Raw genomic sequence first — 27,430 nt, forward strand, 5'->3', positions numbered from 1 at the left:
GGACATGTTCTGGTATGTGCACTTTGTTAGTGAACTGTTAAAGCGCACAATTGCACAATGATGAAATCGTGAACTATTTGTTTATGATGTTTTTAAACAAACCAATATCAGACCTACTTCTTACAGCAATTGATAGGTCATTCCAATTACATGTGATTTGCTTTGCACGGCAAAGACTCTTCATACCAGCAGAGGTCAAACTGAACCTTCGTCCTGTTAAGAGAATAGCACCCAATGGTAATTGCGGACTGTCCTGAACAAGCAGAGAACTTCACACTTTGAGTTTAACAGACAATTGTGGGTTAGAACCACCATTTGATATTGAATTCTAGCCTGTACAGGAAGCCAACTAATGTCCTGTAGAAGAGAAGCAACATGGGAAAATAGCAACGCACTGAACACAACGTGGGCTGCTTTTTTTTAATGCCTAGAGGCAACCAATCTGCTTATTTGGGCATTGCAGTTATCAATGTTCAGTATTCAGCATGGGGGCACAACTCAGGAACCAGGCAGGAGACGGTAAGTACTAAAGGAAGGTAAGTACTTTATTCTTCGGTTACAGTTGTAGGCCAAGCTAGGAACACAGGGAGAATACATCTTTCCAGCTCCCAGTCCCATGCTAAAGTCCCCAGGAACAGTCACTCCCGAAATCTCCAGCAACACACAATTCTATACTCCATCCAACATTCTCACAGCATCACCTGGCCCACGAGCATAGACAGGACACCGCACAATGTTTACTCCTGTAATAGCACACGCAGCTAATAAGTAGCAGAGCTAACTATTAAATGAACCTCAATAGCCTTGCCCAGTGCATTTTCTTGGGAACTTTAAAATCCCGATTTGATCCCAGGATCAATTAGCATCTACAAAGATAATCGAAGACGTCCGATTTGGGAAGTATCAAACATTTCCACGTTTTACACCGACCTCCTTTTTCGTGAGTCTGCAGAGCAGTATACATTCAGTGGCTGTTAGTGATGGGGTTTTAAGCCTGCTCGCTCTAGTACAAACAGCGTGCTATGCATTTATATTTTTAACTCGTGTCATGACATTAGCCCGCAGTATAGTTCAGAGGTGGCTTCTTATAATGCAGGGATCCTAATATTCACTTAACTGGAATCGTGATGTGAAACTAAACGCTGTCCAGCACTCAATTTTTTAAAAACAATCTGTATTAATCCGGTTTTCAGAATGTCAACCTGGCATCATTTCAAAGTATGAATTATTTCACGCTGCATCAAATTCAAAAGGTAAACTCAAATCAAGTTTGCAACCAAGACAATAGTACATTATACCCTACAGACAAACTAGCCACTAGCAGGATGCAGACGGCACTCTGTAAATAGAATTGTATTTAAAAAAAATGTAACCTGTAAAAGGAACAAAGAGCTATATAAAGGACTACGTATTAGAGTATTGCGAGAGAGTGAACAGCTGGGCAGTAGTGCACTCCCACTTCTGTTCTACAGATGTTTGAAACAAGAAGATACGAACAATGACCTAAAGAGGCGGCTGTATTCCCGGCGTTACCAGATAAGACTTTGAAGTGGGAGTATATTGTTCAGCTGGTGCCCCTGATCAGAACACATCCACGGAGCTATGTGGGTAGGAGAAGGGGCCTTTGGCTCGTTTGTATTTTTTTCTTGTTGTTGGGTTTGTATGTGCCTGTTCTTTTTGGGTGTAAAAGGGTCTGGCTGGTGGACCGCTTTTCTTGGTGGCTGGTAATCGCGCACCCTAGATAAAGACTTCCTTAATACGACCCCACTGCATCCCGTTTGGTATTTCCTTAGGCATATGTGCTAGCATCTGACATAAGAAGAGTCCCACCTTAACTCAAATCAAAATCCAACCCTTTCAAAGCCAAATGATGCTACTTTCGCTTTTTGATCATTTAAAAAAAAACATAAATGCTAAAGAGTCCAATTTATCACGGGCTAAACAGAACTAACACAATGCGCTTACTTCCGCAAAGTTGTAAAACAATTTTTCTTGATCGCTGAAGGGCAGCCGGGGTGATGTTCTGAACTAGCCACCAATTCAATTTATGGGGCCTGCTGACGTTTTAGCCCCTCTTCATCATCCCTTTTTTTTCAAATGCTTTTTATTGTCCAAAGGAAGACTTTTACTCCTGTTGTATTTCGGGCTGCCGTGTGCACTCGCTATTGCTAATGAACTGGAGGACGGTTCTGTTTTTAATAACAAGCCTTAAGGTTACCCTTTTTAATTTCACATCGTTATTGCGGCTCACTAGTTATGATGGGTTTGGTACTACATTTACATCTAAATCTGCACTTCCGCAAAAACGAATTCAGTGGTGGGCTGTACTGAGTAGTAGGGGCCCACCGCCTGAGGTTAAAATATTTGTGGGGGTGTGTGGATTTCATTTTCGAATTTGTGAGAAGAGTTTGGGAGACAGCAGTGTAGATGTCTGGGAGAAAGGAGCTGCGATTCTGCCCTCAGTGGGCCACTGAGCTCTCCACCTGAGCATGTTCTTGTGAGGCTTGTGGTGTGTCTCGGTCTGCCAAGCATTATATTAAGGAATGTAAAATGGGTGACTGTGGGTCTACAAATTGCCCTTCCTCTGAACCAAAAGTTCTTGCGTCCCATAACCCTTAGCATCTAGCATATGGCAATGAGTGTAGTTTCCAGACTGCCCCAGTCTGCCAACTCGCAGTAGCTTGTTTTGTTGTACTTTGGAAACAATGGATCACAGACAGGGTGTCTGGGGGTATTGACCTTCGCAATACTAGCTAGTGAAACAGGACCTTTCTGTAAGAGGCCTGTTGTAGGAGCTCTGGTTTGAAGGTTGTCTTGCCTTTCAAGCCTTACTGTCCCCTTTCCCCAACTAACCTACTCCCCCATAAGACCTTCTACCACTTACACAATTTTAAAAGTAATATTCCGAGCCAACCACTAGATGGCGGCCTTTGCAAAGCATGCGATAATAAGCAGACACAAGCCACATAAAGACAATTACTGGATAATAAATGTTTGTCATATTTGGGTACTTGTAAAGTCCTTTTTTGCCACAGGTGTGGCCTAATAGCACTGACTGTTGTTCAGTAGTGTTTGTCTGCAACCAACAGGGATTCCCATAAGCTATCTGACAAAAGGCATCGATTGTACACAATGATAGTTATGACGGTGTTTATAGACCGTCCTAACGTTTGCTTATAAGCAATGGGTTACAGGCAGAAGCAGTGTGGGGTTGTGCTGGACATATTTACACGGCAACCTTCGATGCAGAGAATTCTTTCCATCCCCAATCAAAAGCGCCACACCAATATTCCTTTTCAGTTCAATCTAGTGCTGTGTGTGACTCATTTAGTACCGCATAGGTCCCTCACCCTTTTGTAACAGGTTAACAAAGAAGCAGGTCGTTGTATAGAAAGAATATATATTTATTACAAGATAGGAAAATTGATATTTGTACATAATCACATATTGCGCCACCTCAATTCGTGGCCCAAATGCTTTTCTTTCCTAATATTTCCAAAAATTGAAAACACAAGTGTGTTGATCGTCATGGAGGAGAAAACCAATTCATCCCTTGGCCAAGGGAACTCGGGACAACCCCAGCACCCTCACAGATTGTAAAAAACCTGGGAGTTCTGATGGACAGTAATCTCACGCTAGAGCCACAAGTAAATGCTCTCCTCAAGAAATGCTTCTTCCTCCTGCGAGCGGCAAAGAGAATCTTAACGTTTCTATCGTTCACCAACAAAACAACCACCATCATCGCCCTCGTCATGTCCAAAGTAGACTACGCCAATAGCCTATACATAGGCATGCCTGAACGACTCCTAAAAAAAACTACAATGCATTCAAAACGCGGCAGCCAGACTACTTCTGAAACTACCCTGAAGAGAACACACCACACCAGCGCTGAAAACACTACATTGGCTACCAATTAAACACGGAATAAAATTCAAAACAATGTGCATTACACACAGAGCAGTACACAACGAAGGCGCCGAGTTCCTAAGAGACAATTTGCACCTACATCAACCGACAAGAAAGCTCAGATCAAATGGACATCCGCCTGGAACCGAAGCCCTACAACAAAAGAAAACTAGGAGGATCCTCCTTCTCTCACCTAGCCCCGAAAACCTGGAATGGCCTTCCAAAGTACATACATAACACAAGAAACCACCTATTATTCAGGGAATTACTCAAAACGACTAATCTAAGAGATTGGCTCTTCACGTCATAACTAGAAAGACTGGCCACAGGGGCACTGAGATAACTAAAAACATCAATGAGCGTAGAGCGACCGCGATACACACTGATCAATCAATGGAAAAAGCAGAGGTAAATATACCACGACATACCAAAGGACCAAATGGGAGACAGTCGCAATACGACCAAAGATGGCAAACACAGCAAACTAAGACTAGAACGAATCATCAAGAGGACCATGACCTTAACTATTACCTTCCCCAACAGCCCCAAGGACAAAACGGGAAAGGAAGCACTGCACCATAGGCCCCAATGCAATGGGTGAGAAACGGAATGTTTCCTCACTACACGCGGTCCACCAATACAAAGCAGGAAACAATGCCCCACCACACAAACTACAACTAAACCGTCCCGAGGATGTTCACCCCACGGAAACCAAGGAACCAGTCAGGACAGAAGGATACGAATGTCTGAATACACAAGCTCACCAAGACGGATCCACTAGGACAACACATAAACACAACCCCGACCCTGAACCATTCAAAGCCTCAACCGACCAAGGTCACACTAGATCACCTGAGAATGGATATCACCCACCCGGTCCCACACCTGAAGATCAGGTTCAGACACACCCACCAATCCAAACCACACTCAATAGGATTTAGTTGGATCAGCGCAACTCCACCAAAGCGAGTCGGCCCATGAGGAACCAGCAACATCCCAACCAACAGGTATACAACTCTAACGGAACCATAAGTACCTAAATCAGGATACTGATCCCACTAACCCAACCTTCAATCTTCTGCATACTTAAACCCACACAAAACCACACAACCATCTCTCTCCCAGCAATCTGCACGCACTTTACCACACGGCACCAACAACACATAAACTTCACCAACAGCACTCGAAGCCTTCGCCCGATCCGATACTAGCACCAAAGCCCAGCACTCGGTGTATACCGAGCTGAAGCTGCCAACAGCACACCATTTCTCCCACTCTCCTTCTCCCCTCTTCTCGACTAACCCTACCCACCCTTCCTGTTTACAGATACGCCAGAGCGCCTGGGGACCAAATCCGTTGGTGACGGTGCGCTATACAAGTACCGCTAACATAACATAACATAACGCCGATCACAAACTAGTCCCACAACATGTACAGTCAAAACACTTTGCCTGGGATTCACCTTTAATAGCATGTAGCACCTTGAAGCATAACAAGCTCAGAAGCTTCACACTCTACTTTATATGAAGTTTAATTTTAAATAATAGGCAACCTTTACTAGTGGCAGAAACAATTTCACACATGCAGCGCTCTTTTTAATTTCCCTGCGCATTTGGAAATGTTAGCAGTTTGGTGTAATTTAATCACATGCAAAAAGAATGTTGTCTGGCGCTGCACTCTTAGCAATGCTGGCAGTCTTATAGCACAACAAACGTTTCAGAACAAACACTTTTCATTCATATTTGAAACCCTTTTACTGTCACCACTATGCAAAGCAAAGCAAAATCTCCCTTCTCTCAGGAGCCACTTTCTCACAGCTTGTGTTTTTAAATCGGTGTGTCCACTCTTTAACTTGGGGAAGACACTGTTCTGTCCCAACACACAGCATCCCAACACACAGCAACCCAGGCATTCATTTGATCATTTGGAACTCCTGTGCTTTAAGGTAGGGTTCAGGGGACTGAGAAGCAGTAGGGAATTTTGGGGTTGGCAAAATAAATGGGAGCTCCCAACTACTTTACAGACTATATTTTTATATACCCAGGGGCGATGTTAATTTTGAATTTCAACAAAATCACCCTGTGTAATTTGGCTATGTGGAATGAATTACATTATTGTAAAGTAAAAATAGGGTGAATATTCTTTGTGTGACCGCCCAATCAATAATGGGGAAACGATTGACTCAAAGCGATCCCCACATGACTGGGTTTAGTTGGACAAGTTTACACATGAATATCTCTTGGTTTGCGCTTAGGGTTCCGGGGGCATCACGGCTCAGATCATCTTTCAGGTACAGGACGGGGACCATCAGAATTCATATCAGTCATGGATATTCTCCAGGCTCAATCCCATTTTACCTCCCCTTGGTCATAGGCCCAGCTGCTGTCTCCTCTCCTGGTTTCAACCAGCAATCTTATCAGCAGTTCCAACCAGGTAATTTCAGGCAGCCTCCCGATTTCCATCGTTTGCCCCCTCATGAATCTTACAGCACTCTTAACAAGTTGGACTTTTTCTGTCCTTTTCGATGACTGTACACCACAAGATATTCAGTATCTGCTCTCGAGGACAAGACCATCCGTTGACGTCAACGACTCCCGTCTCAACGAACTTTGTCTGCGGCCTACCTAGGCCCCAAAGGGCCTCAGCCCTGTACAGTAGGGAGAGTGGGGGGAGGTCATATTCCATCTTAATTAGAAAATGCATATTCCCCTATATTTCCTTGTATTACGCCAGGCTTCCATCTTTCCACACTATGGAGCATACTCCTTTTTATATTCTGTCTTTCTTGTAACATGAAGTTTCCCTGGAAGTATTGATACAGTGTGTAACCTTTGCCTCCCTATGGACCACGCTGAAAAACGGTGAAAGTCCTGCAAACTGTTTAGGCCAAAAACCTTAAAGGACCGGAAAACAACGCTAGGCCCACCACACCATGCAGGCCGAGACTGCCACGGAAGTCAAGGGAGCCTCCAGCGATGTCAGCATCCAAAGAGATGATGAGGGCGATCTGTACCAGATGGATTCCCGCGTGCGAGCTCCCGACTCCACAGGCAGGCTGGCGGTTCTTCTATGGAACGACACCCGGTGGCTCAAGCACCTCTGACACACCACACTAAGCACATCCCCCATGGCTGACAGTCGACCATGTCATAGAATGATAAGCCACACATGGTGTTGAAGGGAAGGTCTGAAAAATCCCTGTCCTCTGGGCCATCGTGGTCATGATCACCACACAGCAGGCCTCCGAAACAGACTCCAAAGTCAGTTTCCAACACTGCAACCAAATCGGGGGAAGTCTTCGAGTTCCCGTGACCAGACGTCGAAAGACGCATCAGCGGCCCCTACTGAACATTCCAAAATGAGTAATTTAATTAAAAACGCACCTCCGACACCCTGCTCAAGGCCAAGACATAGAAAAAGTCCCCGGGGCCCCAAGCCTCAAAATCACATGGTTCAAAGATCAGGGATTATTCTACCACTAAAGACACCCTGTCGGGAGCAATGCATCACAAACGGCCCCTTACCCCAGAGCCTCTGCCTACAACTGTTCCCTCAGTGTTGCCAAGCTCCTCCCAGTGAACCCTGGAAGGGTCATGAGGAGATTATCTAGTTTTGGAAATTTCTTTGATCAACACACAAATCAATTTACCAGCCTCCAGGGGCCCACTTAAAGCGAAGCAGCTAACAAACAGCCTGATGCCCAAAGGGCCTGGGCCTGCCTGGATGCAACACAAACCAATATCTCGACATATCAAGACGTGGCTCATGACCCATATTATTATGACACTCAAGGCTCCCAAGACCCTGGCTCATTAGCAGACCCAGAAGACCAAGAGGACATTGGGTACATAGATCAATACTATGACGATGTATACATCATCCAATCCCCAGACCATACCGACCAACCAGTGGCTGATTTCCTGTTGGACAGCCAGCAGCAGTACAATAACCTGCAATTAAAGGCTGCCTAACACTTTAAGATCAATGCCCCGGAAGCTCAAGTCGATAAAGACTTCCTAGAGGACATCCTTGGGGATAAGAGATCTGCAGTACAGTTCATCCCACTGCTTCTATCTGTCCAGACGCATATTCGCCCTTCTCTACTAACCCTCAATCTGACAAAGGCAGTAAACCCACGCATTGGATTTTCTTTTTAGACCAGCCTCCTCTGACCCATTGTACATTAGGGGGCAGCTAAAGGCTGACTTTCTAGTAGTCACCACCACAAGAAAGAGCAGGAACACCTTTAGCCTCTGCCGAAGCCCTTCCTGACAGGGAGAGCAAGAAGATTTACACCCTAGGCAGGAAAGTGGATTCCTCGGCTGCCTATCAAGTGAGGATGGCTAACGACACTACGCTATTGTCCACCTACAACTGCCACAAGTGGAACAAGATCGCACAACAAATACTCAGTCCCAGAACCCCTAAAGACCCAGCTCTTACAAACTATTGTTGAAGGGAGACGAGTAGCAAGCTGCATTCTTAAAAATAGCTTAGACGCAGCAGACACTGCGGGGTGAATTGCGGCCGAAGGTACCCTCATCAAATGCCATGCATGGCTACGTCAGTCGGGTTTCATATTGGAGACCCGGGCCAACCTTTTAAACATGCCCATCGAGCCCAAAGCATTATTCAGCAAAGCGGCCCAGGAAGCACTGAAGAGTGCTATGGAGGAATATGATGCCCTCAAATCCCTGGGATAACTCGCAAACAAACCCTATGTGAAGAGAGAAGGTTGAAATATACACCGGTTTAGAGGACCCGACTCCCAACAGTCCTTCAACTACAACTAGGGCGGGCTGCCCTGGCTTTCCTCTCAAGGGCAGTCCACCAAACAAAACTTTCAGAGGGGCCACAGAAGGTCCACAACTAGAGGCAGATCCTCCTCCTCAAGAGGGGGCTCCACCCCTCCTAGGCAATGTCCACCCGCTACAGGTCCCCTCCCATGCCTATCCAGTAGGAGGTTATGTTTCTCACTTTACCCTTGCATGGGAAGGGATCAAGTCGGAACAGTGGGTACTTCGACCGTGGCGGGGGGCTATTGAATAGAGCTAATACAAACACCGGCCAAACGCCCGCCAAGACAAAGACAAACTACACAGGAAGAACAACGCATCCTGCTAGAAAAGGTCAAGGCACTGCTACTAAAGGACGCCATAGAAATCGTCCTAGCAAACCAGGTCAACAAGGGTATTTATTGAATGTACTTCCTTGTGCCATAGAAAGACCTAACAATGCGCCCGGTCCTAGACCTGCACCCTACGAACACCCATGTCAAGCCACAAATATTCTTCATGACAGCACTACAGGAAGTAATCCCACTTCTAATACAGGGAGACTACATGGCAACCATGGACATGATTTCATAAAACAATCATAAAAATGATCATAGTAAATAAACACATACAATATGCCAAAACAACACAAGTAGAGACACCATAAGTGAGTCACAATGCAATAGTTCTTAAAGGATCAAAAATGTGTAACAAAACAACACTTTGATTCCAATGCCTCACTAATTTCAGCTTGGTATATCTAAAAAAAACAATCAGAACCGTATTGAGAATAGAACCATGGACATGAGGCATACTTTCATATTTCAATGTCCCCAGCGCACAGAGTATTCCTTCGCTTCAAAATAGCAAATCAACACTACCAATTCAAGGTGCCATGCTTCGGCATAGCCTCCACTCCAAGGGTATTCACCAAGGTACTAGCGGTAGTTGCAGCACACCTACACAGAGAATCGATCCCAGTGTACCCTTATCTGGATGACTGGCTGATAACAGGGGAATGCCCTCAAATTTGTAAGCAAAATACCTAAAGAACAATCGATCTTCTGTTCCCATTGGGATTCAAAATCAACGAGAAAAAAGTCTTGTACCAACCAAAATGAAACAGTTCTTAGGACCTGTCATAAAGACAGAAGAGGGTCTAGTCTTCCTGTGAAACAAGAGTGCAAAATATACTGCTGCAAATACCTCAGTATCTAGCGAGTCGCCAAATAACCATACGCAAAGCAATGCGCTTGGTCGGGATGATGGCTTCATGCATTAATCTGGTTCTGCATGCACAGTTGTGGATGCGCCCAATGCAAGAATGGTGAATAAAACAGTGGTCTCAGACAAGCGGTCAGTGGGCCGATCGAGTGGTTGTTTTACTAACCCTAGTTCAAGTGCTAAGCAGGTGGACAAAGGAAAATCTGTTGAAGAGAAAACCTTTTCACAACCCTACAGTGCAAGCGATTGTCACAACAGATGCATCTCTCACCGGGTGCCCATTACCTTCACCACACAGCGCATGACCTGTGGAGCCATATCACAGCCCAAAATCACATAAACCTTTTACTAGCTACTAGCAGTGCTCGAAGCCCTACAAGCTTTTCAAGTGCATCTGTCAGGCCAAACAGTACAAATCCTCACAGACGGCACCACTGCCATGTTTTATATAAAGAAGCAGGGAGGCACACACTCCAAGTCTGCCCAGGCTAGCCCAAATAAACTGGAAGTGGGCACTCAAGTGGACATGTTCCTAGTGTTGCAACATGTTCCAGGGGAACTACCCGAAGAGCATGAGTGGCACCTCAGCAGAACAATGGCAGACAATATCTTTTCACTTTGGAGCTATCCTCTGTTCGACTTGTTCGCCACAAGCCTAAACACACAATGACCAGACTTCGCATCCAGGTTTCCTCATCCCAGATCCAAGGGGAACGCCGTGTGGATGAGCTGGTTAGGGAACTTTGCCTACGCTTTTCCCCCAACACCGCTACTGAGCAGGGTAGTGAACAAAATGCACCAGGAACAAGTAACTTTAATCCTGGTTGCTCCTATGTGGGTGAGACAACCTTGGTTTCCGCATCTGCACAAACTGGCGATGTGCAATTCCAATCAAACACCTGTGCCCCTCCACATGCACACCCAACACAGGGGGACATTGTTACACTCGCATCCACAATCTATGAACTTGGCAGCTTGGCTTCTGAAGTCCTAGAGTTAAGCCATTTAAATCTACCTCAAAGGTGTATGGAAATCCTCAAGGAGGCACTTAAACCAAACACCAAACACTGTTACTTTAACAAATGGAAAAGATTTGTAATGTTGCGGTTTATTATATGGTCACAAGCAAGTCCGGGATTTCCCTCCCCTACAATGAATGTGGCGCTAAATAAAAACGCTTTTATTTCTATCATTCAGGTCCTTTTTGATAAGGTCCCCAACCTGTCTCGCACACAACCTCAACAAGTACCCTGTGCCACAATGGACTAGGAACCAGGCCAGTGTGTATTATGAGATATTTATTTTGTAATTTATTTAGGCAAATTAGAACCAACAGATTACATCCACCACCAATGACAAAATATCCTTTTTAGTAAAGTACCACCACAGAGCTGACATCATACTGTGCAGTTACAATAGCTACCTTTTACATCACCCCCAATACAAGCAAAGAACAATTCAAAGCACAAAAAGAAAATTAAAATTAACAGAATTATACTTTTCTCCCAGCAACCCTCACCCTTCAAACATCCACTAGGCTTGACTCTATTGAATGGAAGGCAGTGGCAGGGAGTGGGAACACAGTGGGAACATCGTTTTTTGGGTAGTGCTCACAGAAACATTATGGGGAACAGAAACGGAATAGGAAAATTTGTTTTGCAGAGCACAATGGTAAAATCGGTTTGATTGGTTTAGCACAACTGCTATGGGGAAGAATGGAAAGAAATGGGGAATTTGTTTTTCTATACCTGACAGGAACAAATAGGGCTTTTAGGATTATTACCAGAACAGAAAGGGAACATCGATTTTAATGATGTTTGGCAACATTTCAATGTGAGAAAGAAAATACAAATGGGAATTCGCTTTTACCTTACAATTGAGAACATGGGGACAATTTCGTTTTGCACCTTACAATGGGACACACATGGAAACGGGGCTTTTTGAAGTTAATTATTTTGGCAAATCTTTAGGACTATACCGGCTCACAACACACTGGGAAAAGATTGTTGGTTTCGAATGCCAACAATACAGATCCTGTGAATTAAATGGGGTAATTAATTGATTTACTTTGAAAAATAGGCTAAGGATCTACACAGACAAACTGGGGATTTTGCAATGGGGAAATATCTAAGGCAATGCTGAAAGAATACAGGGTTTATACAATCTATGGCTTGGTGTCTTTCTACTTACAGAAGAGGTCTGGATCGGACATCAGAGAGCGTCAGGGCACCACTGCTGGGACAGCCAAAGGGGTAAGTCACGGGTCTCCAAGCTTTACTTCCAAGGGGCCTCAAGCAGTTTCTATGTCTCCTGGCTCCTGACTCCACTCCAAGATTAGGCTAAGATTAGTGGGGGAAAAAGTCCTGCTCTGAGGCAAGTTGGCTTAGTTATAGGGCAGATGACATCACAAATGTGTTGTGATTCTCGCAAAAGGGATTGGCTAGCCTCCACTAGCCTTGGCTAGCCTCCACTAGCCCACTCCCCTTTGTGTGCTGATAGGACAAGGGAATAGGGGAGAGTTTTGGGACACCAGGGGAGGAGAGCACTTCATCATCTCACTTTGACAGGTGGGCTCGGTTGGTTGGGGACATGGCAAGTGCCCTTGATCTCCACAATTTAATATGTATGAATACATTTTGAACACACAATTGTAACGTGAATCAGATGAGCCTAGTCAGAAGTCTGTATGTCATTCCTGTGCAGAGATACCGTATTTCTTTTCATTTACTCTGGAATCATATCAGTGAAAAATATGCCATTTTAGGTACATCATAGGAATTATGATTGGCAGGTTTTATCAAATGTTCACATCTCTGAGAATCGCGAGAAGGCGCAAAACACATTTTCATTTATAAATTCAGTTGTGTTTATCCCACCAAAATCGTTTTTGCATGGTCAGAAGAAATGTACTGTCATCTTTCCAAAAAGCCTAGAATGGCTGGGTTGCGATGAATATTGTCAATTTTACATAATAAAAAGCATTTCTCCCATTTTACTCAGTGTCAGCTTCCTTAATTAAGTATCCCTCTTCGGTTCCAGCTTATAACACACGCAGAGGGGTCTGTGTTTAGATTAACCTAGCCATTCCAAGGGCCAATAACTAAGCTAATGCACTTTTTATTGTGGCTTGTGACCTACGGTCACAAAGCCGGGGAACAGACCTAATCTTATCTAGTCCAACCTGTGTCTCCGAGCTAACAGCCTCCTATTACCTGTATTTTTAAGGAATCACACTGACACTGAAGGCAGTCAGGGCTAAATCTCCAGAGCAACCAAAGGAAGCCCTGAAGTTTAATTGCACATCTAAAAAATAGCCGGCAGCACAAAAGCCTTTCAAGCCCACAGCCTGTAATTCGTACATCAATGCATTTTAAATGACCTTAAGGCACAAAATTTGCATTCCAGTTTCTTTTAACTTTGTTCCTCCGGATGAGTTTATGATCGGCAGGAACCTAGAGAACATTTTGCTGAACATATTAGTTTAGAGTGGAAAACAAAATGACTTGCATTTGTTATTTTCACAGTAAATGTTTCGTTTCACTGCAATGGCTTGAAACACAATCTTGGCATTTTTCATTTAAGATTCTGTGTACTCCTGTTCCTGGAAATTCAGTGCAGATGTCCATGTGTGCTTTTGTTCCTTCATGAAAGGCAGTTTGCATATTTTGGTATCTTCAGATTTTTAGGCCAACTATCTCTCCTTTTTGGTTTAATTCCATCGGCCTTATGTTGGACAATATTTCTGCGCAGGCCTTTTATTTAGGGGCATGTCCCCCAATAACTCTGGCCTTTTTATTTATGGCATCCAGGGGCTATTTCAGGGGCTATTTCACCCCTCAGTAATATGGTGCCAGTCAAAAAATGTAAACCCGATCAAATGTTCTCCATCTCACATCCTTCATTACATGCTCCACTTACTAGACTCCGGTCTAGTATGCAACTCCATCAAGGTTCACCTAGTGGCTCTATCAGTGTGCACCACTTCTCAAAGCAAGGCGTAGCGGTGGAAAGTCCCTGTCATTAAGGCATTCATGGAAGGAGTAAAAAGGCTTTACTCCCCACCCCCATTTCAAACCCGCCACCTGGGTGGGATCCAAATGTGGTACTTGCAAACTCCATAGGTCCCCCCCTTTGAGCCTATGCACAAATCCAGCCTTCAACATTAACATACAAAACAGCTTTTCTGATGGCCATCACATCCATAAGAAGAGTTGGTGAACAAGAAGCTTTGTCAGTGCAAGACCCTTGCTTTGTTATCCACAAAGACAAGTTGATACTAAGAACACACCCTAGGTTTTCACATAAGTTCGACCAGTCCATTGAACTACCTGCTTTCTTTCCAAACCCTTCAAGCTCAGCTGAGAAAAACCTCCATACACTAGATGTTAGGAGGTGGTTCTTTAGTATGTAAACAAAACGAAACCGCTACGGAAAACAGACCAACTGTTTGTCTCCATAGCATCTGGCAGGGAGGTAGAAAAACACCATCTCCAGATGGATAGGGAAATGCATACAGCTCTGCTACTGTCAAAACTCGGCCTTTCACACCAAGAGCTCACTCTACCAGGGGTACAGGAGCTACTTTGGCCTTTATTGCAAATGTCCCGCTGGACGCCATTTGCAAAGCAGCTACATGGAGCTCTATACATACTTTTGATGGCACACATTCTAAAGCAGATTGCGGTGCTAAAACATCTATTTGCTGCTGTACCTTCTCACAGCCCACCACCTTCTCCAGACACTGCTTGCTAATCTATTCATAGCATGTTATCTAAGCAGATCCACAAGTCTCAGAAGGGATACATTACTCACCATATCGTATTTCTGATGCTTGTATCTGCTTAGCACCAACCCTTCCTCCCCTGTGGAGTAGAAGGTGCATAGATGTTTTCTGGCTTTATCTACTCTTTTCTGCTTCATTATATCTCTACTCGCGCTACAGTTCATGCTACCTCATTTCAGACACAAAACAATCTGAGGGACCTTGACGCCTGAAGGGCCATGGGTACACTGGACGTCACACTGGGGATAGTATTACTGGCACGCTCTGACGACATCACTTTTCGAGTTTTGAAAACAAAAAATGGCTACCACTAGATGTCAGCCAATGCATAGCGTATGAATCTAAGCAGATTCAAGCATCAGAAATATGATTACAGTGAGTAATGTATCCCATCTATGTCTGAAACGGTGTTCACATGCCAGACCTATTGAAATGCCCCGTCTCTGCACGATGTTGCAGGTTCGAGTGTCTGATTTTTCAGGAATTACTCAAAAATAAGTCAATTTCACAAACATTTACAGTTTTATACTTTCATAAGCTACTAGATTCCAACATGTCAGCTTTGTGACATTTTCTGAGAAGCTACCAACCCATTTCAGATTATAGCTTTAATTGTCCATTTTTTATGAGGGTTAAATCTACTGAGAGGCCTGTTCATCTGCTATTTAATGCTACTGGAACCATTACTGTGCGATTTATGGTTCCTGCGAAAATGAACAAAATATGATCGTCCATCTAAACTAATGCCAATCTCTAAACATATATGCATATTTTGACTTCAATTGCACATTAATTTTGTTTCCCAACTCAACATGAGATCTGGACATCTGTTGTCTCTTTTGGTTTTGCCTGCAATAAAGTCCAGTAGCATTCTTGCAAGGTCAAAGGCTGGCCATTGAGTCTGCTTATCTTGACATGCTCATGGGAAATCCCCTGGCAATAGTCCTGTGATCAGTATCTCTATCTCCACAATTAAAATTCCATTACGGGCTTGCTCTGTTGTATCAGCTGTTTACTCCACCCCAATAACTCCTCTGTCATGCTGTCATGCATGAATACAGCCTCCTCTCTGGCCCTCACTTCAAGGAGATTGTGTTTCTGATGCGGAGCAGAGGCCTGGCATCCATTGGGTCAAGGTGGCCTTGATTCTCAGTGTTAGTCTGCTTTAATTAACATAAATCTGTACTTTGTCACAATTTATTTCTTTAGACATTAGGCCTGCATAGATATTTGACCTCATGGAATATGTAGTTTTTGCCTGTACCATGCCATCAATGTTAATCTTTAAATCGTGGAAAATATTTTTCACATTATTCTGGCAATGGAAATTCATTTTCCCATGTGTGTTTTGTTCTAATCTGCACAATTCACAAAAGAAAGTTACCATGGAAAGGTGTACAAAGTGTACTTTGGGGCCTCAGTCACTTGTATTTAAAAGTAGGCCTATAGTTTTGGGCTTTGCCACACAGCACCCATCTAATGTTACTTCTCTGGAAACCGCATTTTAATGTGGCAGTTGAGAATGGAATGCTGCCTTTTCAGTTTGGCAGTCATCTGTGTTTTTAATGCTCTGTGTCTCTAGGCCCAAATTAACCAAATGCAGGTTTTATTTGAACCCCAGAGTTGCAGTGTATTGTCAAGCTAAATCTGACTAGTGCATATTGCAAGAGGGTTCAAAACGGTGCACTAGGCCAGTGGAGTAGAGCGAGAAGTAGATGGACCGTTTGAAAGAATCGGTCATGCAGAGGGGAAGATGTGGGTGTTGGAAGAAGAATGGGGTGCAGGGGGCATTTTCTAGAAAATTGCCTAAATAAGTTCCGCTCCTTTCATTAAGCACTACTTCACTGGTGCCCCGACAACTCCCTGTTCCTGAACCAGTCATGTATATTTTCATCACTTTGTAAAATGCAACAAAAACCTCAACATGCGTTTTCGACTGCTAACAAGGCCCCTTTCTTACAATCGTGTCCACCCATCCCTTGTCATTATTACTATAATCACATTATTCTCTGCATATTTTTTGACCGATCCTGCTGTAAAATAAGGGCCTGTCCACGCGGGCCTTCCTCTCTGTTTTAATACCTAATGGGAGGGTGCCCCACCTCCCGTCCCTTTGTAAAAAGCATTCACATTTTAATAGATCGCATAGGTTAATGTTGACGGCTACAGGTGATGACGAGGAACAGCCTCCTTTGAAGGAGTTAACGTAAGGACGGTTCCTTTTTGAGAGCGAGATGGCCCACAGTACACAGAAGCACGTATGTCATGGTTACTTTTCATTGAGCTCAATGTGGAGACATTTAACTGCAAAGTGAGCTTACACTGAGGCGTTGGTGGTTAGACATGGTAACCACAGCTCTTAATTTTATTAAGGCCTCGATTATCAGGGAGGAGTGGGAATTCTGAACTCTGGAGCCAATAGCTAAAAGCCTAGGTGTCTAGTTCTACTCTGAGCTATTTTTCTCTCCACCACGCATCTTAATCTGCTACTCAAATGAGAGGTTGAGCATGCTCAGGAAGATACATCTCTGCCCCTACTAAAAGCATGTTTATATACAGCTCCTCGCGCCACATTCCTCTGACTTCTAAGTGCTGTAAGAATGGGTGCCTTTTTTCTAAACCAAATGTAAGGATAATTTATCGACCTAAGACAAATGCAGGGGTGAGCCAACCCTGCTCTGGTTTAAACATAGCACTGCAGATTGCATGAAGCTGTCTGGGAGTGAGTGCTGCGTTTGCAGAGGACCCTTTTGAGTTCAGACTTTACATTTAGCCACAATTTGAAAGTAATCTCGTATAGCAACACCCTTGTGCCTCTTTGGTGGCCTTGCTGCACATGGCCCTGCAAGGGGGTGGGTGGTTATTGGGCTAACGGCAGATGCAGATTTGAAAACCTGTAGAGTTGATCAGCTACAGGTTGTAAACTCCTTAATTCCAGGGTACTTTCCCGGGGTAACCTCAGCTGCACCCAGGCTTTCAGGATAGCCATACAATATGAAATTGCAGAGTTTAGACCTCGACTATTTTCCTAGTCGGTGGATTTCCTGAAAATCAGGCATGAGAGCAGCCCCAAGGAGGAGAGTTAGATGCCCACAGATCGTGTGGCAATCTTCATATCTGCCAAGTTATTTGTCCCATGACCCAATTGATATGATAGGTTATTTATAACAGGCTTAATACCCAGAGGTTTCTTAGCACAGACCCAGGAATCATACCTGTGTTGCTCTGTATCGGCGTGCTTCCAAGGCGAGCACGTTGTCCCTGAGCTATCCTCCCCATACAGTCCTGGAAGCCAAAACAGTACAATGGGGTTTGTGAGAAGAGCTAGGAATGCAATTGTTGCCAAACCGTCTTCATTGGCTCCATATATTGGTGCACATTGCTGTCTCAGGGCTTGGCCATAGGTCTCTGGAGTTGTGGGTGCCTTCTAGCAAGAGCCGTTGCCAGTAACTTCCTTGCAGTTGTCACTGAGGAAAAGCCCCATCTTTTGCTCATCACCTGGATTTGTGTTTGTCCTGCAAGGTCTCATCAGTAGCATCTTCTGGTGACTTTGTTTGGGTCAATAGATCAGCAAGTAGGTTTTATCTTTGTGAAATGCCCATCTCTTATTGTTTACGTTACCTGGCGTTCTCCTCTTTTCAGACTGTATTTGCCCTTCTCTCAAGTCTGTGGTCTAGCATCATGTGTGTGATCATAAATTAATTAGTGTTGGCACTCGTTGCATTACAAACAAAGAACAATTGTTTAATCAAAGAATGAGCCTTCATACACAAGAGTGGATGTCCAAAATAATGTAAAACATTTCAAGTCTACTGGGTCCCTTGGAAGTTTGAAGAAGACTATCTACCTTTCCTTCTCATAGAAGATACATTAAAATATGAGGCTTAACTCGTCCATTTGATACTCTTCTGTCCAGTACTGGCTCATAAGTGAGCATGAAAAGTACTCTACAATATCAGCTGCCTTCCATGTTTAATGTCCCACACATATACAGAGACCGTAACATTTTGGGATAATCGCAGTTGCAATTTGGCTTCAATCACGTGAAGTATTTTAAAAGGTAAAGTATAGAGCAGGAGAACATTTATTCATGCCATTCTATGTATACATTTTCCATATTGAATTGTTCTTGGTGTAATGCGTAGAAGTCAGTGTTTGTTCATGTAAATATTTACATGTTTTTGTAAATTAGTACTTGTTTCCTACAAATCTTTTCAATTGAAGCTGGACATTTAGGAATAAAGATTAAGGTGCTTGACCAGTAAACAGAAATATTTGTTACTGTTTTGTAATAAAGAGGACTCCTAGAGCTATAGAGTGAGGTTCTACATGTTGCATTATAGTGTTTTTTACTGTTGGTGAATAGTTTGGAAGCAATACCCCCTTTTCGCTAATCCTTGTGAGGAGATCGACCATCTGCACGGGGAATGTGCACTCGCCTGGCCTTTTTAGAAAGTTTGTAAGGAAATTGAATGATGAGAGATCAACTTCCAGAACATGTGTGGGGCTAATTCCTATGCTTGCCGCACAACACACATAGACACGTGTACTCTGGGTGGACACAGCCTACAGGTGCAGTCCTCCTGTCATGTTCAGCTGAAGTATGACAGCAACAAGTACATCAAAGCATCTCAACAAGGGGGAAGGCAAAACCTTCTCTTACCATGGCCTGCCTCATTAACTGACAATGGCTCCATGGATCCGCCCTCTCCTTTGTCCATCCTGCTGGTGGCAGTGCATACTGATGAGAAGTTAATTGAAGCAGGCCTGCAGGAGGCATGGTCGCAGGTCTGACAAAGGATAGGTTACCCAATACCCTTTTGATCTACATCTGTGTCAACCTGAAGTCAGCTGCCGCCTCTTAGTTTCAAGGGCAGTGAAATATCATGCCTGGGACAACTGTTTACAGTGGTCAACCCTGCAGGGCGACCCCATTCAGGAAGGTATGAGTATGTGGTTTGGTGGCGATCATAAGTGTGGTTGGACCGCCGCTTCAAGGGAGACCTGCTGCCTTTAATCCGGAACCACAGAGAGCTCAATTAACCAGAGGGACACTTTGATCCATAAAAGACAGGAAGATGGGTGGGACTTAATAGTACATGTTGTGACCCGTTTACCTTTCGTGTTGCAAAGCGCGCTGCTGATGACCTCCCGACAGAGGGATTCCTTCTTGTATTGCCCAGAACCAGAGCTGCATTGCCTCTCTGCACAGTTGTAGTGACCCTACACCTCTCTTGTTGAGGTAGTACATGGCCACTGTGTTATCCGTCATCATAAGGACATTCTTTCCCCGTACAGAGGGCAGAAAGGCCTTCAGCGTTAGTCTGATTGCCCTCGGCTCTAAAAGGTTGATCTGTAGTTTGGACTCTGATGGAGACCAATGACCGCTGATGGTCAAATCGTTGGTAAGGGCTGCCCACCCCGTGATTGAGGTGTCTGTTATCTCCGGCCATGGTTGCCAAAAAGTTTCTCCTTTCAAGATGTTCTCCTGACGGGCCCACCACTGAAGGTCCAGCAAGACCCTGTTTGGGATTTGAAGGAGATCTGACATCCTGCCTGAGAACTGTAACCACTGGGTCCTGAGAGCCCATTGGAGATATCTGGCACCAGAAAAATGCAGGATGCCATGAGGCCGTGCAACCTCAAAAAATCAAAGCCTGGTAGATGTTGGCCATTCTGGAATGTTGTCACCATCTGCAGAATGTCTTGAGCCTTCACCTCTGGTGGTGAAGCTTTTCCCAGGGATGCATCCAGGACTGCTCTGATAAACTAGAGTCCTTGTGATGGTATCGTGTGTGGAGGGAAAAGCCCAGCCTGTGGAGGGAGTAACAGGTGGTGCTGAGGTGTTCCAGGGCCCGTTCCCTGAAACGGGCCCCGATTAGCCAATTGCCTAGGTAGGGGTAGACATGAATTCCCCCCTCTCCTGAGACTCAGTGCCACAACCGCCATTAGATTGGTGAAAACCCTTGTGCGGAGGTCAGCCCAAATGGCAGAACCCAAAACTGATAATGAGAACCACAAACGGCAAACCACAGGTACTGTCTGTGCTTGTGAGGGATCGGCACATGAAAGTAAAGCATCCTGAAGGGCCAATGATGCCATCCAATCCTGAAGCTGAAGGGCCTGAAGGATCTGAGAAAGAGTTACCATCTTGAACTTGTCCTTCCTGAGGAACTTGCTCAAGTTTCATAAGTCCAAGATGGGTCTCAATCCTCCGTCCTCCTTTGGAATTAGAAAATATGGGGAGTACCAATCCTTGTTCCTTTCCGCTACAGGTACTGGTTCGATAGTACCTTTCTCCCGCAAGGTTAAAATCTCCTGCATAAGGAGCGGATCTGGAATCTTGTTCCCAGGTGGATGACTTTGAGGTTTTGCAGGAAAGTTTGGCAGTAACCTTAGGAAACTGTTTCCAATGCCCAAGCATCTGAAGTAATAGCCTTCCCTTCTGTCAGATGCTGTGACAACCTGCCACCTACTGCAGTCTTGTGTACGAAGACCTCCGAGAGGTTTTGGAGCGGCAGGCGCAGTGGTTGAAGGTAAGGCAGCTGCTGCTGTTGCAGTCTAGTACCCCTCTGCCGTCCACCACGGGGGAATCTTTTATGTCTTTGAGCTGGGGGAATCTTTTATGTCCTCGAGCTGGCTGTCCTCTGCCCTTCCCAAAAGCGGAATATCGAAAGGACCTACCCCTCCAGGGCACACCTGTGGGGCTGTTTGGACTTGGTCTTATTGCAGCTCCAAGGGATTTGGCGCCGCCTTGGAAGTTTGTAGCTTCTCCAAACTCTCATCCACTTTATTTCCAAATAAATGTGGGCCGTCAAAGGGCATGTTACGAAGCCTGAATTGTATGTCCGCGCCAAATCCAGGCTTTCACTGTACTAGCTGACATCGCTCTGCTGATACTGTCAAGAGTCGAGGCCAGTCTGGAGGGATTCGCACATAGCGTCTTTCCCATCCTTGACAATGTTAAGGAAACTGTCTCGTTACTCCCCCTCAGGGATATGGCCAGCCGCCATAGAAATGCACACAGCCAGTGCTAGCATCTAGGGTTTTAAAGTGTTAGCCAGAGCTGAATGGGCTTGATAAGGGCCACCGGGGTAGGCTTCAATTCATGTAAAATCGTTCATGTGGCAAGTTCACTTTAAGTGACCCTTTCATGTGCAAATCTCTTCAAGCAAAGTGGTAACGTATGGGCTGATAATTTTGAAAGGCCATATGCATTTTAAAGGCAAGCCCACACAACAGGTCTCCCAAGCTATTTGGTTAAAATCTACAAACTTGTCTGCTTGTTAAAAAGCAAAACTGTTTTTTTTTCAGAACTGCACATTCTATCTACAGTTATGCAAGACAATATGCTGGACGCCTGTTTTCAATAATGCAAAAAGCAAGCAATGTTCTACATTCTGCTTCACAACCACCATATAGAGTAAGGAGGCTGTGCAGGGAAACAAGCTGACAACTGGTCCGAGTTTCAATGCCAATTTGACATGTGTTACACACATTTCAAAAAAAGCTAAAATACAAGTCCCAGAATGGAAACCTCTCTGAATAAACAGCCGGTGCTTGATGAGGTGTCGGCCATGTTATGGGACCACATCTCAGTGCTTTAGGCTTTTTTGGACTGCAGTCCCCTCTCTGTAGATCTATAAAGCTAATAACCTTCAAGTGAGATTTACACCATTATTATTCACAATTGCTATCTACGAAATGGGTTATTTTTATATAGTGCTTTCACCAAAGCGCTTTACATAGAACATATTTGCATACAATATGACCTCTGAAGTTGGTACTCATTTTATCCACATTGGAAGCATGAAAGGCTGAGTTGGCCTTACGGGGATCAAACCTGCGACCTGCAGCAGCAGCAGCAGCGAGTGCTCAAGCCGCTCAGCTATCTTACCGGCATTGATGGCCTCTATTCCCGCAGAAAGCGAGTGCTCAAGCCGCTCAGCTATCTTACCGGCATTGATGGCCTCTATTCCCGCAGAAAACGTAAATCATGTACTTGGCAAAATGCATTTAATTGGGAAGCTCAAACTTTACTGTTGTAAGGGAGCAATATATCTATAATATTGCTCTATGATCTGCCTAGAAGTACACCAACAAAGATGGAATGGGGATATTTAATATGGCTGTTTCTGCAAGAGGCTAAGAGGAAGGGGAAAAGAATCGGTCAAAGGCAATGTAAACGGCTATACCACTAAACATTGCAACAGACCATTCTCTGTTATTGGTGTGCACTTTATAAAATGGTAAGAGAATCACTCTCGCCTTATTTTGGAATGTTTGCTTGGTGGGTTAATGTGCCTGCTGCAATGATTTATATAAAAGCTGCAGCTAGATCTGTGCTGCGGGTTCTTAACTCACTGAGCTATTCCAATGATTCGTTATCGTCCAAGCTTGAAATAAAGCTTCTAGAAAGGTTTTTACAGCTGTTTTTAAAGAACATGCTCAGAATTTAAACGATCTGTGTTATTTATTCATCTGGCTAGATGGGTCACATTGGTTAATTCACATGTTGCTCAAATATGAGTAGATGGATAGTCACTGGATCCAATTTTGTCACAATCGGATCAGCTTTTCATTGCTCCATGGTAAAAAAAAAAAAGAAACTATAATTTAGTCAAATGTCATTTTCAGCTTTAATTTTTTATTGTGAATAATGCAGATTGCTTTTATAAACCATATACACCATCCGCTTAAAAACATTTTTTTAAGCGGATGTCCTCGTGCTCAATGTCTTTAGGGTGGGGTGTGAGATCAACAGACCGCTAGAAAGTGCATCTTAGTGAAAGGTCTGCAATGCACAATAGCTGTCGAGATCTGCCTATGCGACGTAGCTGCAGGCCACGTACCGCTACACAGGGAGCCGCTGATCGCCCGCCACGCTCCTGTTACACTGGCCTTTGCCAGCATAGGGGTTGCGCAATAAAAGAATTGCCTCCTGCTGTTCTAAGTGAGCACACGCACTCCTAAATTACAAGTTGCTTGCATAACCTCCATTTAGACTTTAAAGGGTGTGTTGCGCACACGACTTAAATATCGGAATGTGTGCTACACAAACGATTAGTAAGTAATTCGTTAACGTTTACTGTGCACACATGACTCGAGTGTGGACCTTGATGGGAGAAGAGTAGCATTTAAACTCGCTGCTTCCTGTATGCTCCCACTGGGAATGTGGATAAGTAGTCAATAAAATGTACCTTAAGAAATCCCCTTTAAACATAGAGCATCTGTCTGTGGGCTCCAGTGGTTTTGAATTACCGCTCCCAGGGCCCTCACCATTGTATTGCGAATGGGACTTGTAGTCCAAAACATGCCAAAGGTTGCAGACACCTGACCTGGATAGAGGGTCCATCGCTTGCAAAAATATATTTATTTATTTGCATTTATAAAGCGCTCACAAAGCCCAGGGGCATTGAGGGGCTGATACAAGATCATGTCTTAGTTGCAGAACATAGATGGGCAGTTAGATTACATTAGCCCGCAAAGTACTTGTCATATTTACAGTCCTTAGGTAGGTGGCATAGTTACATTTGCCTTACATCGGATATAATGAGCAAGAGAAGTTATAGTAAGCAAGCTGAGTTACATTGGTTATACACATGAGTGAAAGGCAGCAGGTTTACATGTTGAGCTGCCCTCATATACAGAAAGAACTAGTTTGGTTAGGAAAACCAATGTCGGAATGATACAGTGGTTATCCTATGACAAGTATGCATGGGGGTAGGTCCTAAGGTGTTGTGTGTACAGTTTAGGCAAACAATTTGGTTTTAATTGCCTTACAGAAGGCGAGATGACAGGGTTCGTTTCTCATGGAGTGAGGCAGGGAGTTCCAGTGTCTGGAGGCAATGAAGGGGAAGCTTGTGCCACCACCTCTAGCACGCTTAATTCTTGGGTCAGGCAGTAGGTTGGCATATGGTGTTCTTATGGGTCTTGCAGCAGGAGGCAAGATTACTCTCTGGGAGAGGTAAGGAGGTGCGGTGTGATGGATACATTTATGCGTGATGGCGAGTGTTTTGAAAGGGATGCGCTGTCGGACAGGTAACCAGTGCGCTTGTTGTCGGGCTGCTGAGATGTTCTCTTTTGGAGATGCCCACTGCAGCGCAGAGGGCGTTATTCTAAATAACACAATGATGACGAGTGAACTCATTCTTGACTGCTTTCCTAAAGTTACCACTAATGTATTCAATGTATGTTTTTTTTATGTTCGGTCAATGATGGTGATAGTCATTTGGCACAGCAGTGCTGGCCTCCCTGGATTACCCGGGAGCACAGTGTGCACAGATTGATGCCCTTGTACTCTGATGATGCAAAAAGCCTCTACTAATTTGCTTTTCACTGATTTCTTTAACACTTTAGAAAGAGGCAAGCGGGGAGAAACGACCTAGAGGCCGACCGAGAAAATGGGTAAGTTGCATTCTTCAAGATAGCTGCAGTGCACTGCATTGGGTGGGCATCCTGTTGCTCTCCATATCTTTTGCTCTACAACTCCCACGGCATGCATATGCCTTGTGCCACCTTGTTTGTCTTTTGGAGAATTTGTAATGGTATGTAGGAGAAAGACCCAAAATGTTGCAGCTACAGTGCAGTAAAAATGGCTGTGCATGTCTAGGCGTGATGCGTTCAAATAACGAATGTCGTTTATATGAAAGCCATGGCATACATACAGCCTTTCTCCTCTGGCTGGGCGTGCACCACTGTCGTACCATCTGCGTGCCCTCTCCGCCATGTACGATGCACAAGTGGGTGTCGGGGAAGAGGGGCAGGGCAGTTTCCGTGATCATATCCTCGAGTCCACATCCTGCTTCCATACCGAATGGGTAACTATGTATCAAGGACCTTTCTCACAGGGTTGAGTGGTTCTAGGGAAACCTGAGAGAGAGACAGAGAGAGACAGAGAGAGACAGAGAGAGAGAGAGAGAGAGAGAGAGAGAGAGAGACAGAGACAGAGACGGAATGCATTTGGTTGGCCGGAGTAAGATGTGGGCCCCCACAAATCCACCACTTAAGACCCAGGGAACTCAAGTCAAAAGATGTTTTCTGTGTTATATGAATCCGTTTCTGTGTTATACACTCTGTAGTGGAAATGCTTGGTGACAGGAACTTTAAAAGGTTACATTTCAATAGAACCCCAAGATGAGGGTTGACAGCGAGAATAACAGGCAATGTGTTATTTACTTGCTGCAGTTTATTTTCTTCCCTTTTGTCGAAATATTTCAGTGGTTGAAAATCCATAATTCTTGCAATTATGCTTCACAATATTTTGTAAAACTTTTAGCAAACATGGTGTGATCAGATGACTCCAAGTCACTAGTTTTACATTTGCCAGAAACAAGCATTTTCCGACTTTGCCTTGATCCGTGTCAAATGACCAAATTGGCCATTTTTTATATATATATATATATGGGATACATTACTCACCGTAATCGTATTTCTGATGCTTGTATCTGCTTAGATTCACATGCTGTGCATAGGCCGACATCTAGTGGAAGCTGCGGAGTATTACAGTTTGTTTTTCGAAACTCGAAAATGGGCGCCGACACAGGCGTGCCAGTAATACTATCCCTAGTGTGACGTCCACTGTACCCAAGATCCCTCACGCGTCTAGGATCCTCAGATTGTATTTTTTCTGACATGAGGAAGCATGAGGAGTAGCGTGAGTACAGATAATCCAAGCAGATAGACAGAAAGGTAAGACTACAAGCAATCATGCGCCTTCTCTCGGAGGGGAGGAAGGGTGGGTCGCATGTGAATCTAAGCAGATACAAGCATCAGAAATACGATTACGGTGAGTAATGTATCCCTTCTGAGGCTTGTGGAATCTGCTTAGATCACATGCTGTGCATAGATTAGCGAGCAGTACCAGAAGAAGGAGGTGGGATGTGAGAAGGGTCATGAGCAAACAGGTGTCTTAGAACCGCTTGTCCCACTTGTGTATCTGTCTTGGAATGAGTGTCAATGCAGTAATGCTGAGTAAAAGTGTGAATAGAGCTCCAAGTAGCTGCTTTGCAAATGGTGTCGAGGGGAACATTTGCAATGAAAGCCAGAGTGGCCCCAATGCCTCTAGTAGAATGGGCCCTTGGCGTAAAAGGCAGAGTTTTTTCAGAAAGAGAGTAACACAGCTGTATACAGTTGATAATCCACTTAGAGATCGCGCCTTTAGAGACGCGATCCCCTTCTCTGCCTGTAGCTACGGAGACAAACAGTTGATCTGTTTTCCTTAGCGGTCTGGTTTTATTTACATAGTAGAGGACCGCCCTACGCACATCAAGGGTGTGTAGTTTCACCTCAGCTGAGCTTTGCGGGTTCTGGAAGAAAGCCGGAAGCTCGATTGACTGGTTTACATGGAACTTAGATATAAATTTAGGTGAGAACCTAGGGTGTGTACGTAAAACCAGTTTGTCTTTGTGGATAGTAAAGAAAGGATCCTGCACTGACAGAGCCTGAATTTCACTGACCCTTCTTATAGAGGTAATGGCTACTAAGAAGGCCGTTTTATAAGTCAGGTGTTTGAGACTACTTTTATGCATGGGTTCGAAAGGGGGGCCCATGAGCTTAGCTAACACCACATTGAGGTCCCATCCTGGCGGTGGGTTCCAAATAGGAGGGTGAAGTCTCTTTACTCCTTCCATGAAGGCTTTAACTACTGGTACTTTCCACCACGATACTTTGTTATGGGATGTGGTGTAAGCCGAGAGGGCTGCCAGGTGTACTTTCAGAGAGTTAAAAACCAAACCTGCGT

At 44.4% G+C, this 27,430-nt stretch overlaps 1 protein-coding gene across 2 annotated transcripts in view; it reads left to right on the forward strand.

Moving 5' to 3' along the window:
- Nucleotides 1-27,430, forward strand: part of HMGA2 (high mobility group AT-hook 2) — a 428,333-nt gene that overhangs the window by 63,689 nt on the left and 337,214 nt on the right. For both annotated transcript variants that reach the window (XM_069629755.1, XM_069629756.1), the window contains exon 3: nucleotides 25,048-25,095. In XM_069629755.1, the coding sequence (XP_069485856.1) occupies nucleotides 25,048-25,095 (48 nt within the window). The remainder of the gene's footprint in view (nucleotides 1-25,047; nucleotides 25,096-27,430) is intronic.

This window comes from Ambystoma mexicanum, chromosome 12 (assembly GCF_040938575.1).
Source record: "Ambystoma mexicanum isolate Mex_15411 chromosome 12, UKY_AmexF1_1, whole genome shotgun sequence".
In the NCBI taxonomy this organism is placed as follows: Eukaryota; Metazoa; Chordata; class Amphibia; order Caudata; family Ambystomatidae; genus Ambystoma; species Ambystoma mexicanum.